This window comes from Sminthopsis crassicaudata, chromosome 2, assembly GCF_048593235.1.
Source record: "Sminthopsis crassicaudata isolate SCR6 chromosome 2, ASM4859323v1, whole genome shotgun sequence".
In the NCBI taxonomy this organism is placed as follows: domain Eukaryota; kingdom Metazoa; phylum Chordata; class Mammalia; order Dasyuromorphia; family Dasyuridae; genus Sminthopsis; species Sminthopsis crassicaudata.
This window is the reverse complement of record NC_133618.1, coordinates 122,129,641-122,145,103: the sequence shown is the minus strand read 5'-3', so window position 1 is coordinate 122,145,103 and position 15,463 is coordinate 122,129,641. Positions and strand designations below refer to the sequence as shown.

Genomic DNA, 15,463 nt, shown 5'->3' with positions numbered 1-15,463 from the left:
TAAATATGTATTAAGTAGCCAATGATGTACCAGACACTATGCTAAGCACTAGCATCAATAGTTCTACTAGATAGCTAAATATCCATAGGCAAATTAACAAATTTCTCTGTGCCTTGCTGTTCCTCCTTTGTAAAATGAAAGGTTGGGACTATATAAACGCTCAGGTTCCTTTATCTCTAAACATGTCAGTCTGCTCTGAACCATCCTACTCTTGCCTCTAACCCTCACCAGAAATTTCATTGTTATAAGTCTCCTATTTTTAATTTTTAGAGAAATTTTGATAGATATCTTGCTTTTATATCACTGCTTCCCACTATATTTATCCCTTGAAATAAAGAAGGAAAAGGAAAGGAAAAGTTCAGATAAATTAAACAATATATCAGAAAGTCTGATATTATGGGCATTGCTTCACATTGGAGATGGCTGATGATCTGGGAAATATCTGAAACTAAATATTAAGAGTCAAAACACCTACAAACTGAAATAATAATAATAATAATAATAGAGATAGTAATGATGGTGATAACTTATATTTAAAGAGTGCTTACTAGGTTCCAGGCACTATGCTAAGTGCTTTACCAGTGCTCTCATTTGATCCTCATAACAATCCTAGGAGGTAGATGCTATTATTATCCCATTTTACAGATGTATAAACTGAAGCAAATAGAGATTAAATGGCTTGCCCAAGACCACACAGCTACTAAGTGTCTGAAGCCAGATTTGATTTTGACTCATCCTGACTCCAGGCCTAGTTCTTTAACAGCTGTGCTCTCTTTATGAGCTTTATGTCTTTATGAGCTGCTTTATGTTCATAAAATCCAAGAGCTGATTAGGAAAGGTTGAGGAGAAGGGAAAATGGCATCTCTTAAATGCCTAACAGACCAACTGAATAGCAGCTGATGGCTTTTGGTATTAATTCTTTTTTCCTAATGTACTGTTCCAAGAAGGAGTCACGTGACTGAAGTTTTTGGAAACCAAATGTTGCTCTTTTGTTTAGAGCATACACATACACACACACACACACACACACACACACACACACACACACACACACGAATCATTCATTTTTTGTGGTGAAATGAATGCACGCTCTAAAGCAAACAACTTTTCTTTCCAAAGTGGAGAGGTCAGCTCTGAGCTCATAGGTGATCTGTGGGGTTAGGATCCTAATAAATTATCCAAATGAAGAGAGACTTCTATTGGCAAGGAGACTTAAGATAATCTTTTATTTTTAATCCTAAGAATAGTTTTCTATTTCTCTTTCACTTAAACATTTGAATTTTAGTTGCTGATCCATGTCAACAACAGAAAGAGATAAAGAGGGAGGGAAAGAGAGAGACATATACTTAACCAATATTAGATAATTTATCTAGTGATCAGACTAGACTTACATAGGTCATTTTCAAAATTTTACAAATGAAGAAATCAAGGCTCAAAGTGTTGAGGATTTATTTAATCCAATCTTATTCAACACCATATAGTACTACTTATCCATAAGCTGGAATTTGAACCGAGGTGCTCTAACAAATCCAATATTCCTCTTTGTTATGCTTACTGTGGAGAAGGGAGGGTGTTACTGGAACTCTGTGAAATGACCCATGAGAAGGGACTTTGGGACACAAACTTGATGATTCTCCTACATCTCTTTGCTACCATCACATTGCTTGGGATGATTGTCCAACCACTGTGAAATTAGCCCAGAGTCCCTGCTGCGGGCTGAATCCCTAAACTATTATGCTCCCAAGTATGACTAATCCATGAGGACAATGAAGTATTTTTGTTGTTGTCCTTCATTCTCAAAGAAAACCATGACATCAGAGAAGTGATACCATGACACACAAGTGAATTGGATTGAAGTGAGGGAAGGCTGGCCAAAGTCATCAGCCTCACTTTCTCCTCCAGAGCCATCTGGGTCCAGTGATGAGAGAGAACAAGATGACTGGAGATGGCCCCAGATGCAGTGGGAGACTTTGGCTTTTTTAAGCTAATGTAATGAAATAAGCACAGGGGACCAACGTTTAAATCTTAGCTCAGTCACTTTCTATCCATGTGATCTTGAAGAATTATTTTTATTTCTTTGGGTGCTAGTTTTCACACTATAAATGAAGACATTGAATTAGATAGTTTCTTTAAATGGAAGAAATTTTATGGACTTATAACCTGTTTTTCTTTGTCCCTCTTCAATGTGATACTCAGTGTTTAAAGGTCCCTTATGACTTGGTTATTTCATGTTCTGTATTCCTGGTCAAATCATCTATGCTAATAAGGGATGCCATGAGTAAAAAAAGATCATATGTTGAACATGGGTGAGCCCAGTATTTTCTTCATTCCAGATACAAACATTTCCTTTATCGTGAAAAGAAAGATTTTCTTAGAAAAGAATCTTGCACTAAGAAATCAGAAGACTTGATTCTACCCTGAGCTCTGTCACTGACTTGTGTTAGTTCATTTAGCAAGAGATGTAATAGAGCACAACGCATTTATTGTTTTTGCTTTGGGGACAAAATTAGGAAAACTGATGAAAAGTTAGAGAGAGACAGATTGTGGTTTAATGGGAGGAAAAAATTCCTAAAAATTCAGGTTATCCCAAAGTGTCTACCTCAGTGCTCCATTACTTTCAAAAAAAGTGGAGTTTGTTGCAAAAGGGAATCCTCTTCTCTGGAGTTCCTTCCAGCTAAAATTCTGTAACTAATTGAATCTTTCTGTCTCTACTTTTTTATTTCTTTAAATGAATATTAATTTATTTTTTACTTGCAGTAAGATAACTGTTAAGGGTTATCACACAAATCCAGTTAGAAAATAGACATGAGAATAATGTGAAAAGGGGAATGCATTATAATATATTGTAGGATCAGAGGATTTAAAGCTGGAAGAAACTAAGGACCAGAGAATTCAAATGACTTGTATTAGGGTCACAAGGCAATTAGAAGCTTAACTAGGAATCAAAACCATAGTTCTTGACCCCAAATTCCCTGCTTTTTTCCCCATTATACTATTCTGTGATGTTGTGCTACTTTTCATCTTTACCCATTTATTTCAACATCTCTCCTCCCTACCCTGGAGCAGCTCTAAAAATCTATCCATGACCTGTTTAAAATTTTGGAAGAAATTATGACTTGGCTATGTATCTTATTGGCTATGTATCTTATCCTACTAATATGTTAAGATTTCTGGGGACAATATAGTATCCTTTGAATGATTTACTCTATATATAAATGCATTTACTTCTATGCTAATTGATCCATGTATATTACCTTATTTCACTTGAAAATTTATTTCCATGATGAATTTGTAGATTTGATGGACAGTTGAATTTGGAACTTAGCCAGTCAGACTATTCAATTGAAGACCAAGTTGATGGCAGCTTAGGACCTTTACTGGTGAAGTTTATTTACACTCCAACAGTAGACAATTCCCATATGGCAATGTGATTCCATGGTTTTGTGCTGATGATTTTCATCAGCTGTCTCCCTACCCACTCAGGGGACATTTTTGAAGAGTTATTATTACGTGCATATAACATGAATTAGCCTGTAAAAATTAGAGAAACCAAAGAACCCAGTGCCTCAAAATAGCATCCAGTGGTTAATCCAATCATTGACATATATTTCCCTCAAAGTTAGTTCAAGGAAGGAAGCACTTGTCTTCTGTTTCTTGGTAAGCAGGGACTTTTATTAATTCTATGCCTGTGACAAAAAAAAAAGTCAGAAACTAATACAAGAGAGTTGGTTTGCAGGTGGAACTATTGGGCAGTGAAAACTGTCCAGAGACTCATTTGACTTACATTTTTGTTTTAGTTTGTAGTTCTGAAAACTATTTCTAAAAATTAGAATTCTAGAAGAAGAGAAAAAACTGTAAAAACAAGGTTTCCATCACTTTCAACTGTATAGCTGAAATTTTGAGACTCAGTGAAGGGTCTTTTAGGTAGCAAAATGACTCACTACATGGTTTTCTAATATGATCATAAAATAGCAAATAATACAGGACACCAAATTTTGCTCTTTAGGGCAACACTGGAAAGTAGATGAGAAAGAATAATTATCTACATAGTGTGCCTTACACTGAGAATCCCAATGATAAATTTATAAAGTTATAAATCAATAATTAATAAAATGATTTAGTGATTAATAAAATTATAAATCAATGACTTTGTAATCAATTATTTAGTATTAATTTGTGTTTAATTTTTTTCTCTCATCACAATCTTCCTTTGGAATATAAGTGCTTTGAGTTCTTTCCTACATATTAGTATTCCTAGCACTAAGCATAGGATTTTGTACAAAGGAAATTCATAATTATTTGCTTAATTGTATTGATTTATTCCTGTTTCTCGCCTTCAGAACTTGGTTAGCTTAAATTTTCTAAAACATCATTTTATCATTTCATTACCTAAACAAACACCTTCAATGATTCACTGTTACTCATTGGATAGTGCTATCGAAACTCATTAGGCCAATATTTAAGGTCCTCCACAATTTGGCCCTAAACCAACTTCCTAATCTATCTCATGTTGTTTCTCTATACCAAAACTTCTTAAACTTTTCCCACTTGCAACCCCTTTTCTCATGAAAATTTCTAAATGACCCTGAGCATATAAATATATAAAATAGATATACACAACAAACATTTACTGAAAAATCAGAATTTTGTGACCCCCACATTCAGTAATAAGACCCCCTATAGAATTGCCACCCATAGTTTAAGAAGTCGGGCTCTATACAAATTATTCTTTCTGCTAAAAACAAAAACAAGCAATATAAAAAACTACTCAGTTTGTATTCCCATTTTTCTCATGTCACTGCTCTCACCTAGAATGCCCACACAAAGCCCTGTTTTCTTAGTGAACTTCATCATGACAATGGTCTCTCTTTCTTCTGAATTTCTGTAATACTTTAGGTTTATAGAATTTGGTGCAAAATAATGTAATGTAGTTATTTGTTATTTTGTTATTGTTAGTTAATTTTCCTTCTATTTACCTTGTTTTTCATAAAAGACTGAAAACTTCTTGAAGATAAATGTGGAATTTTATATACTCCACAGCACTTCGTACAATCTTTTGCCCATTATAACACTCAGCAAACTTTGTATATTTAGCCACAGAATTTTAGGAATTTAAAGAACCTTAGTAATTATTTAGCCCAGTCTTCTTATTTTACAAATGAGGAAACTGAGGATCAGAAAGAGAAAAATTTTTATTGCAGGTCACTCAGATAATTACCGGCAGATTTAGGACTAGAACTCAAGTTTTCTGGCTTCTCTGACATTTTCTCGATTGATTAAGTGGACAAGCATAGTTCTTATCAGGAGACTCAGTGCTGAATCTGGTGGCTTTGCCAAGAGCTGAATATCATAACCCCAACACGAAAATTACTGGGTCATTCTTTGTAACTTTGAGAAATCAGGACCATGACATTAGTCTTTCACCCTTTTCCCAACAACTTCTTTTCTTTTTCTAGACAAGAAGCCTTTTACTGTGGAAGATACTTATTTGCTCTGTCCAGCTCCCATCCTAGAAGAAGTTGGCATGTAAGTTTTAACAGATGTTCATCCTCTTGAAACTAGATAATCCTATTAACAATTGCCGGGTCAGGGTGGGAGAAACTTTTCATATTCTCATCTGTCACAAAGATTAATTTATTATCCATTGGTTCACGCTTTATAGTAAATCACTGACTTAAATCCATAAAGTTATAAATAGAACTACACCTCATGATGCTGAATGTTCCAAGAGAGGTTTATACTTCTTGATTTTCAATTGCTGGGTTCCAAATTATAGGTGTGGTTTTGTTTCATTGTATACTAATGAGAAGTAGCTCAAAATCTCAACATAGAGAAAATGAGCCCAATGAACTTTGGAAGGAACAGTATAGGAGTGTCTGATTGGGTTCAGAAAATATACTACAAAGGCTATCTACTTAGACAAAGATAAAGGCATAGAGCTGGAAGGGGCCTTTAAGATGGCTCATTTAAGTCAACCTGTGATCTTACAGGTGACAAAACTGAAATCCAGGGAGCCCAGTTCTAAATTCAGAGCTTCTGCCATTCTACCATTTTTCCTTCTCAAAGAACAAAAATGATCTCACTTTTAATAGGATGTGTGCTAAGGACTTAATATATTAGTTTATATTCCTTGCACAAAAGAATAATAGATTATACTTCTATTTATTTGTTTATACTTTATTTGTTGACATTGTAAGAATCTCTAATTATCAGCCTCATCAACTGAAAGCATTGCTTGAGCCAAGATCCTTTCTACAAAATGCATGAGATGTGAAATTCAAAGACAACATTTTTCATTGAGAGACGCTGATAGGTTTAGTCATAGTCATAGTGATAATTATAATAATAATATGCTAATAATAACAATGACAATATAATAGCTGGCAAATATATATAGTATTTTAAGATTTGCAAAGTGCTTTATGAATTATCTCATTTTATCCTCACAATTCTGGGAGATTGGAGTTATTATCCCCATCTTATAGATGAGAAAACTGAGGCAACCAAAGGTTAAATGACTTGTTCAGGGTCACACACCTAGTAAATGTCTGAGGTCAGTTTTGAAGTTAAGAGTTTCTGACTCCAGATTCAGCTCTCTATCAATTGTACTATCGATTTAAAGTAAATTATTGATAACAAAAGTATTAACTAAAGATTATTTCTTCATCTGTAAAATATAGGAGCTGGGTTTTATGTGATTTCCAAGTTTCCTTCCAATTCCAACCTTCTATTTGACTCCCAACTAATAAACTTACTGGGTGTTCTTTCTTACTGGGAATATCAGTCAGTGTTTGATCTTTAATAATGTGTGTATGTAGATAGAGTGAAAAAGCAAATTTCTTTAACCAAAATAATAGAAATGATTGTTGGTTTAAAGTAGGCAAGATAAGGTGAAAGATCAGATTAGACAGTTTATTCCCCAATTACCTCATGTAAAAAAAGATCATCAAAAAAAAAAAAAAGCATTATCAAAGATGGACAAATGATTTTAGAAGTAATCTTCTTCCCCTAATTTGTCTTCCCACCTCCCTCTTCTACATATTCTCAACTATCATCCCTCCTCATTCTTGATTTTGGAAATCACTCTCTTAAAAGTCCATGTTACGTGCCACCTTGTCCGTGAAATCTTTAGGATACTCCAGTGCAAAATAATTTCCTTTTCTGAAATTTCCTTTCTACCCTGTATTTTATTTATTTGTTTAAGCATCTTAACTCCCTATTATTATTGTAATGATGATACAATTGACCTTGGCATATTGTTGAAATTGTAGCTACAGAACATAAAACCAAGGGTGTGTGGAATCGAGATCCTTTTAAGAAGAAATAGCACATCCTCCTGACATGAAAATAAATAAAATAGAAATAGCTTTTCCCTGCTAGTGACTAAAGAAGCAAATATTTAACATCATTCTAATACGCCAACTGAGTGATGACTATATAGTCACTTTTAGAGGTATAATTAAATATAAAAAGAGAATTATAAAACATTAGAGGTGGGTAAGTAATTTTAGAGAAAATCTTAAGTCTCCCAATTTACAAAAAAGGAAAATGAGATCCAGTGATTTTGCCAGTTTCATAGCTAGCTTAATTGCAGAAGAGGAATTAGAATGCCTCTTTCCTGACTTTTGTCCAAAGGCCTTTCTAGTGTATCATGAAAAATATCTGTGAATGCTTTATTTTCATTGCAGGAAAGCTGCACTCCAGGTCAGTATGAATGATGGCCTTACCTTCATCTCAAGCTTTGTCATCATCACCACCACACAATGTGTAAGTCTGAGAGTTTTTTATTTACTTCTCTAAAAAATGTGATCTTTGCTATAATTAACATTGCATAAATATATATTTTAATGTGTCTTAAGAGTCAGGTCACATACAAAACAATTTTATTGTATAGTTCATATCTTCTAGAAATTTAAAATCTGTTTCACTAAAATTAAAGGCAATATTGTAAAGATCACTGGATTTGGAATTAGTGGTTGATATCCCAGACCTATTCTCACTACCAAGATGGTCTCAGGTCATTGATTCGCTTAATTTCTTTAGGTTTCAGTTTTCTCATCTATAAAAGGGATTGAATTAAATTATCAATAAGGTCACCTCCAACTTAAAATTTTGTCACCTTTATGGACTTAAAGTCTGCCTGGTTTTTCCACTTTAGAAAAAGTCATCTATAAAGTTTCTTTCTCTTTGGACCTCCTGTGAAAATACTTGGCCTTTCTTCCCATAACTATCTATTGATTCTTCAGTTATCTGGATAGGCATCCACAGCCATAATACTCTTCCATACTTTTTTATATTGTTTAGCTTCCAGAGGTAGTTCTAAAGTGATTGCCCTTTTCCATTTTACTATAACTTTGTTCTTGACTGGTTGTACAAAATTTGGAAAGCTGATTTAAGAACTGTTCCTGTTTAAAAGGGATTAGCAAGTTATTGCAAATAGTTTACAGCCAAACCAAGCTATTAACTATGTTCCAAATAGAATCTCCTTGCTAGGAACTCAGAAATCGAATGTTGACATGAATTGTTGTTTGCTGTTTTTGAGTTGTTTTCAGCTATGTCTTTCTTTTCATATCCACATTTGGGATTTTCTTGTCAAAGATACTGGAATGGTCTGACATTTTCTTCTCCAGCTACTTTTACAGTTGAGCAAACTGAAGCAAAGAGTTAGGTGAGTTGCTCAACAGTTAGTAAGTATCTGAGGCCAGGATGAATGAAGGAAAATGAATTTTCTGATTCCAGGTCTGGTATTCTATCCGCTGTGCTAAGTACCAAACGATGTCAATGTAGTGCACCAACTGAGTGATGCTTATAGGACCCTTTCCAGAGGTATGATCAAGTATAAGAGAATCATTGATTATCAGAAATGGTGAGGCAGCAAGTTGGCGCAGTGGATAGAGCACCAGCCCTAAAGTCAGGAGGACCTGAGTTTAAATCTGGCCTTAGACACTTAATACTTCTTAGCTGTGTGACCCTGGCCAAGTCACTTAACCCCAATTACCTCATGGAAAAAAAGATCATCCAAAAAAAAAAAAAAAAAAAGCATTATCCGAGATGGACAAATGATTTTAGAAGTAATCTTCTTCCCCTAATTTGTCTTCCCACCTCCCTCTTCTATGTATTCTCAACTGTCGTCCCTCCTCATTCTTGATTTTGGAAATCACTCTCTTAAAAATCCATGTTAGGTGCCACCTTGTCCGTGAAATCTTTAGGATACTCCAGTGCAAAATAATTTCTTTTTCTGAAATTTCCTTTCTACCCTGTATTTTATTTATTTGTTTAAGCATCATAACTTCCTAAGAATTATATATTCCTTTTATAATTTATAATAATATAACATTATATATTCCTTGTCATATTTTGTCATTTTATCTCTAAGGTCAGGCATAGTTGCTTGAAACTAATGAATGTTTCCTGATTTGAATAAATATTTGTAAGTAATATTTTATTTTCCACAATTATAGGTTAAACAATTTTTAACATTTTTAAATGTTTTGAGTTCCAAATTCTCCTTCCCTTCCTGTCTCCTCTCTCCCAACCCTGAGAGGGTAAGCAATCCAATATAGGTTATACATGTGCAATCATGCAAAAACTTTTCCATATTACACATTTTGTGCAAGAAGACTCAAACAAAAAAAAAAGTGAAAATAGGTTGCTTGTGATAATTTATTTAAAAAATCCATCATCAGGCCTCAATACCTTCAATATTATTTAACCTCTCTTAGCCTCTGTTTACTCATATGTAGAATAAGAAAGAAAAAAAAACGCAACTATGTGTTAGAGACTATAATAGAGTACTACCAGGGAATCCTGATCCAGAATGGATATCATTCATCTGTGGTTAACATTTATATTTCAGATATTGTCTCTGAAAGCCACCTTTTCCCCAGACAACTCATTACTTCAGTAAAGACATATCATAATGCTAAGTCATAGGCAAATTCCTGAGCACAGAATCACAGAATCTTTAAATTGGAAAAGATCTCAGAGGAGTTTCTAGTCCCTTCTATCTCAATACAAACCATCTACACAATCACCCCAAGCAAGTAGTCACTCAACTTTTAAAGACCTAATAAGAAGAAATCTACTTCCTCCCAAGACACTCCTTTCCACTTTTGCATAGCTCCAATTATTAGGAAGTTTGGGGTTTTCTCCAGCTATCAAACCTAAATTTATCATTTAACAACTTTTTATTTTTCCTTGTTCTGTTTTCTGGGGCCTATACCCCCACAAAAAATCTAATCCCTCTCTCACATGTGAACTCTTCAGATACTTGAAAACAGTTATCATGGATTCCCAAGTCTCTCCTCCAGTACAACCAATTCCTGATTCCTTCAGCCAATCTCCATTTAACAGACTCAGTCCTTCCTCATCTTCTATAGGAGTTCCAAATTGGCTTTGCAAATAGTCACCTTCAAAATGTTGTATATTATGGTCCCCTGCAGAATAATCTATACAGGCACACCTTGAAGATAATGCAGGTTCAGTTCCAGATCACCATAATAAAGCAAATATCACAATAAAGTGAGTCATACAAATTTTTGTAATTTTCTAGTGCATAAAAGGTTTTTTTTTTGTATTACACTCTAGTCTTTTAAGAATGCAATAGTATTGTCTTTTTAAAAATGTTAAATCTTGATTAAAAAATACTATTTTGTAAAAAAAAAAAAAGTTAACCATTATCTGAATCTTCAGTGACTCATAATCTTTTTGCTGGTGGAGAGCCTTGCCTTGATGCTGATGGCTGCTCATTGATGTTGATAAGGAGGGTTGGAGTGGCTGTGGAAATTTCTTAAAGTAAGACAATGAAGTTTTTTGCTTCCTTTGACTCTTCCTTTTGTGAAAGATTTCTCTGTAATATGCAATGATGTTTGATTTACCCATGGTAGAACTACTTTCAAAATTGGAATCAATTTTTTCAAATCCTGCCACTGCTTTATCAACTAAGTTTATGTAATATTCATCAATATTCTTGTTTCTTGAGAAAAAAGAAGGGATAAGGAGAGGGGAGAGATAGAGAGGGAGAAAGAGAGAGACAGAGACATAGAGAGAGATGGAGAGAAAAAGAGAGACAGAGACAGAGACAGAGAAAGAAGCAAAGACACAGAGACAGAGACACAGAGGGAAAAAGAGAGAGAAAGAGAGAGAGAGAGAGAGAGAGAGAGAGAGAGAGAGAGAGAGAGAGAGAGAGAGAGAGAGAGAGAGAGAGAGAAAGAGAGAGAGAGAAAGAGAGAGAGAGAGAGAGAGAGAGAGAGAGAGAGAGAGAGAGAGAGAGAGAGAGAGAGAGAGAGAGAGAGAATGAGGGAGGGTAAGAGGGAAGAAGTAGAAAGGGAAAGAGGGGGAGAGATATAATAATGAAAAAGTTTGAAATATTGAAAGAATTACCCATTCACTCATGTGAGCACATAATGCTACAAAAATGGCACAAATAGATTTCTTCAATGCACAGCTGCCACAAACCTTCAATTTGTAAAAGAAAAAAATGTTATCTGTGAAACAATAAAGTGAAGTGCAATAAAACAATATATGCCTGTATTTCCAAAGCCAATTCTTTACTTTTCTGCGGTACTTTATATTATGCAAAATGTTTTCATGTACTGTGATGATGGTAGGTATTATAATTTCCCAATATCATAAAGACACAATATCATAGCTGGTGGCTATTTCTCCTCTCTAATTTTTCTTTTACACAGTTACCTAAATAGCATTCCTAAAGTCCATGTCATTGAAAACTCCCTGCTCTAAAATGGCTCTTTTTTGAGAGGAATACAAATTCCTCTACTTAATCTTAAAACCCTCCACAATCTAACCACTACATACCTTTTCAAATTTATTTTCTATTAATAGATTGAGATCTAGGTAAAGAACTCTAGGGAAAAAAATGATAAAGGAGCTATGACTTTCAATTCTAAATCCTATTCTCTAATGAATGAGGTTGGAATTTTGGCTTCAGAATTACATTCCTGTATATATACATATGAATGTGTGTGTTTATAGCTATGTGGTATATCTATATGCATACATAGATGTGAGTATCAGGTATGCAACCATAGGCAACTAATTTCATTTCTCTGAGCCTCAATTTCCTCAAATATAAATAAGAACAAAATTATATTTATCTACTCCCAAAGTAGCTGTAATGATCAAATGCGATGCTTTTTGTCTTGTCTCTCACTAGATTTTGTACATGTTAATGTCCTATATAAAAGCTGTTTTTATTTTCATCATTATCTCTGAAAAGTAAACAAAGATGTAAAGGCAATCTGGGTTTTATTTAAAGGTAATTTTGCAAGACTTAGAGCATATAGGATGTTCAAATTCAAAACCCTGAGCTTAAATTTACCCCAAAAAACCTGTATGGAATGGATACATTTGAGTCCATGAAGTTGTTTAAATATATCAAGACACTTCTGGAAAATAAATTCTGCCAACTTGCAGGAAATAATTAAAATGTCTCCAGTCCAAAAACCCAGCCCCAGATTCCTTCCAGTTTTTGGCTACACCAGTCTCAGAACTGAATTTCTCATCAGGTCTAAATTCAGGAAAGAAATCTTGAGTGAAACCCATGGCACCACAACCCAGGTGTGGCTATGCAAATGTGAATTCTGGGACCCTTTTCTTCTTTAGGACAAGAGACAGATCTCCTATTGCAGTCCCACCCCTCAGTAACATTTTCTCAAAGCACTCTAGCCAATGAAGACCTTTTATTTTTTCATCTAATTTATCACTAGTTTTATTATTGTGACTGTTTAAATGACTAAAGCTTATAATCTCTCCAATTTATGTACTCTTTGACAGTTTTATAATGCTATCAACTTGGACCCTTTGATAGATCTTTGTTGCTGTCAATATAGGTACTCTATCAAGTAATGCAATTAGAACCCATCCATGCCTGTCTATCCTATATAACTCTCATGTCCTTCTATAAATTTAACAATTCAATAAGCATTTATTAAGCATCTACTATCTGTCAGGCATTGTCATAAGTACTAAGAATGCAAAGATAAATGTTCTATAGGATATCTTCCTAATCTTCTAGGGGATTTCTTGATGCTATATGGATTTCAATGCACTATATAAGTTTGCACTAGTTATCCTTACTTAAAATTGGCAAAAAGAAATAAGACCTCTGCTTTCTGATGCATCTTCTCTTTTAATTACACCATTGTGTAGTACTTAACTTAAAACTAAGCATTTTTATGACTGTGAAATGTCAAATTAAGGCTTTACCTTTATTTGGTATGCATTTGTACACCTGTGCCCTAAGCTGCCAGCATCTTGCAGGAACAGATGTTGCTATTGCCAGAAGCAAAAATACCATTAAATTTGATTGGAAAGAGATTTTTCCAGCCAACATTCTTATAGGACTGGAAAACTCTTTTGAGCAACATGGAAAGAGAAAGCAGTCCAAATCCAAGATTCTCTCTTACCCACACATAATATTTTCATCTTAAGCCTTATAGACTTAACTAATCTCTACCTCAGCTTACATTTATATGTTTTAACAATAATACCTCACACTTATAAAGTACGTTTAAGTTTACAAAGCATTTTCCATACAACCCTGTGGGGTAGGCAATGAAATTATTGTTATTATCACTTTAAAGCAAAAGAATTTGAAGCCAAGAAGTTTAAAAGCTGAATATCCAAGGTTGTTCATCTGGGAGAGTTAAGCTCTCCTAACTCCAGATTCTATACTTGTTCCACTAGAGAATCAATGCTAACTCTTAATGAATTTGTGTAATTTCAAAAAATATCACCCAAAGATGACCTTTCATGATTACAGCAGACCTACTAAGTACCTTAGATAATTATTTTTTAAATGATTTCCTTTTAGACCAGTTAGCAATTAGAATCTAACAATTCCTCAACCAATAGTGAATATTATATTAATTTTACTCTAGGTTTTGGAGATTAGTTAGCTTCAGTCTTTAAGTGTTTATGGAGTACCCAAAAGCCAGTGACATCTGTGAAGACTTGGGCTAAAATCTCAGCTCTACCACTCCAGCTTGATCATCATATAATGTCTTTGACTGTCACTTCCTCATCTATGATATGAAGGATAACAAAATGAAAGACTTGGAAGGGAATTCAAAAGCCATCTAGTCTGTCCTAACAAGAGATCCCTTCAACGACCTCTCTAACTTGGATCCTGGTACTTCTTGGCCTATATCTTCTCAGAATTAAAAGACCGAAACTTTTTTAGTCTATTCTCACATAGTAGTCCCCTTCCTTTCACTCACTGTAGTAAATCTTTGATCTTTTCTAGCTTTGTCACCCCTGAGGTACAGGAGCCAGACTTACACCGAGGATACCAGTTGCAGAGTAATGAATGTCCATAAGTCAGTCACCAACTCATCCCTAATATGTCCTATGCCATACTGGCCACGGAACTTCTATCTCCAATGATTCCTAGATTTGTATCCTATCTTATTATAAGTATTTACAGCCTAGTCCCTATGAAGGCAACCCACATGACTTTTGCTCAAATGTATTACTCCCACTCTTGTCATATGAATCAATTTTTGTACAGATTTTGTAGTATACAACATAGTTTTGAGAATTATGCTTTTACATCATAGTAAACAGAAGAGATGAGCATATTTGTGTGAAATGGAATTTGTCACCTTGTCTGATGTTTGTTATAGAGGTAAGTCTCTACACATAACTTTTCAGTCTTCTTATACATTACTTCCTCCTACAATCCTAGAGTCCAGCTCAATTATTCTTCTTTTTGTTCCTTAAATAAGGAAATTCTCCATCCAAACTTTTTTGCACTCTTGCACTGTCACCAGAAATAGAAAGTTCTTCTTCCTCACCTCTGTTTATTGGATTTCCTGGTTTCACTTAAAGACTCAACTTAAGCTCTATTTTCCATTTGAGGCTTCTTCTGATCCCTTCAGCTACTAATATCTTCCCATACTACTTTGTCTGATCTGTAAGTTTCTTGACTATACTTTTAAATGCATAATTTGGTGTCTCCTGTTAGGGCACAAGCTCCTTGAGGGCAGGGATTGTTTTATCTTTGTATCTTCAATTTTTGGTATGGTTCTTGGCATACAGAAAGCAAATAATAAATACTTATTAATTGATTCCCACTGGCAACACTTTGCCCTCATTACCTCTCACTTGAACTCTTTTTATTAGTCTTTTTGACAGCTTCCTTTGCCTCTAGTCTGATTCTACTTCACTTTATCCTAAATTGGCTGCTAGAATAATCTTTTAAAAATACAGTAATGAAAATCAAATTTCCAGTATCAAAAATGAAAAAGATTGATTTACTACCAATGGAAGAAGAAATTAAAGCAATAATTAAAAGCTATTTTGCTCAACTGTATGATAATAAATCTGATAATCTAAATGAGATGGATGAATATTCACAAAAATATAGATTGCCCTAAACTTTTGAAGAAAAAAAGCTCCAGGGCCAGATGGATTACAAGTGAATTCTAACCAAACATTTAAA

General features: G+C 34.3%; 1 protein-coding gene across 1 annotated transcript in view; it reads left to right on the top strand.

The window, feature by feature from the left end:
• Positions 1 to 15,463, top strand: part of ANTXR1 (ANTXR cell adhesion molecule 1) — a 288,623-nt gene that overhangs the window by 134,961 nt on the left and 138,199 nt on the right. Inside the window, exons 11-12 of the mRNA XM_074287148.1 lie at positions 5,457 to 5,526; positions 7,689 to 7,767. Of these exons, the coding sequence (XP_074143249.1) occupies positions 5,457 to 5,526; positions 7,689 to 7,767 (149 nt within the window). The remainder of the gene's footprint in view (positions 1 to 5,456; positions 5,527 to 7,688; positions 7,768 to 15,463) is intronic.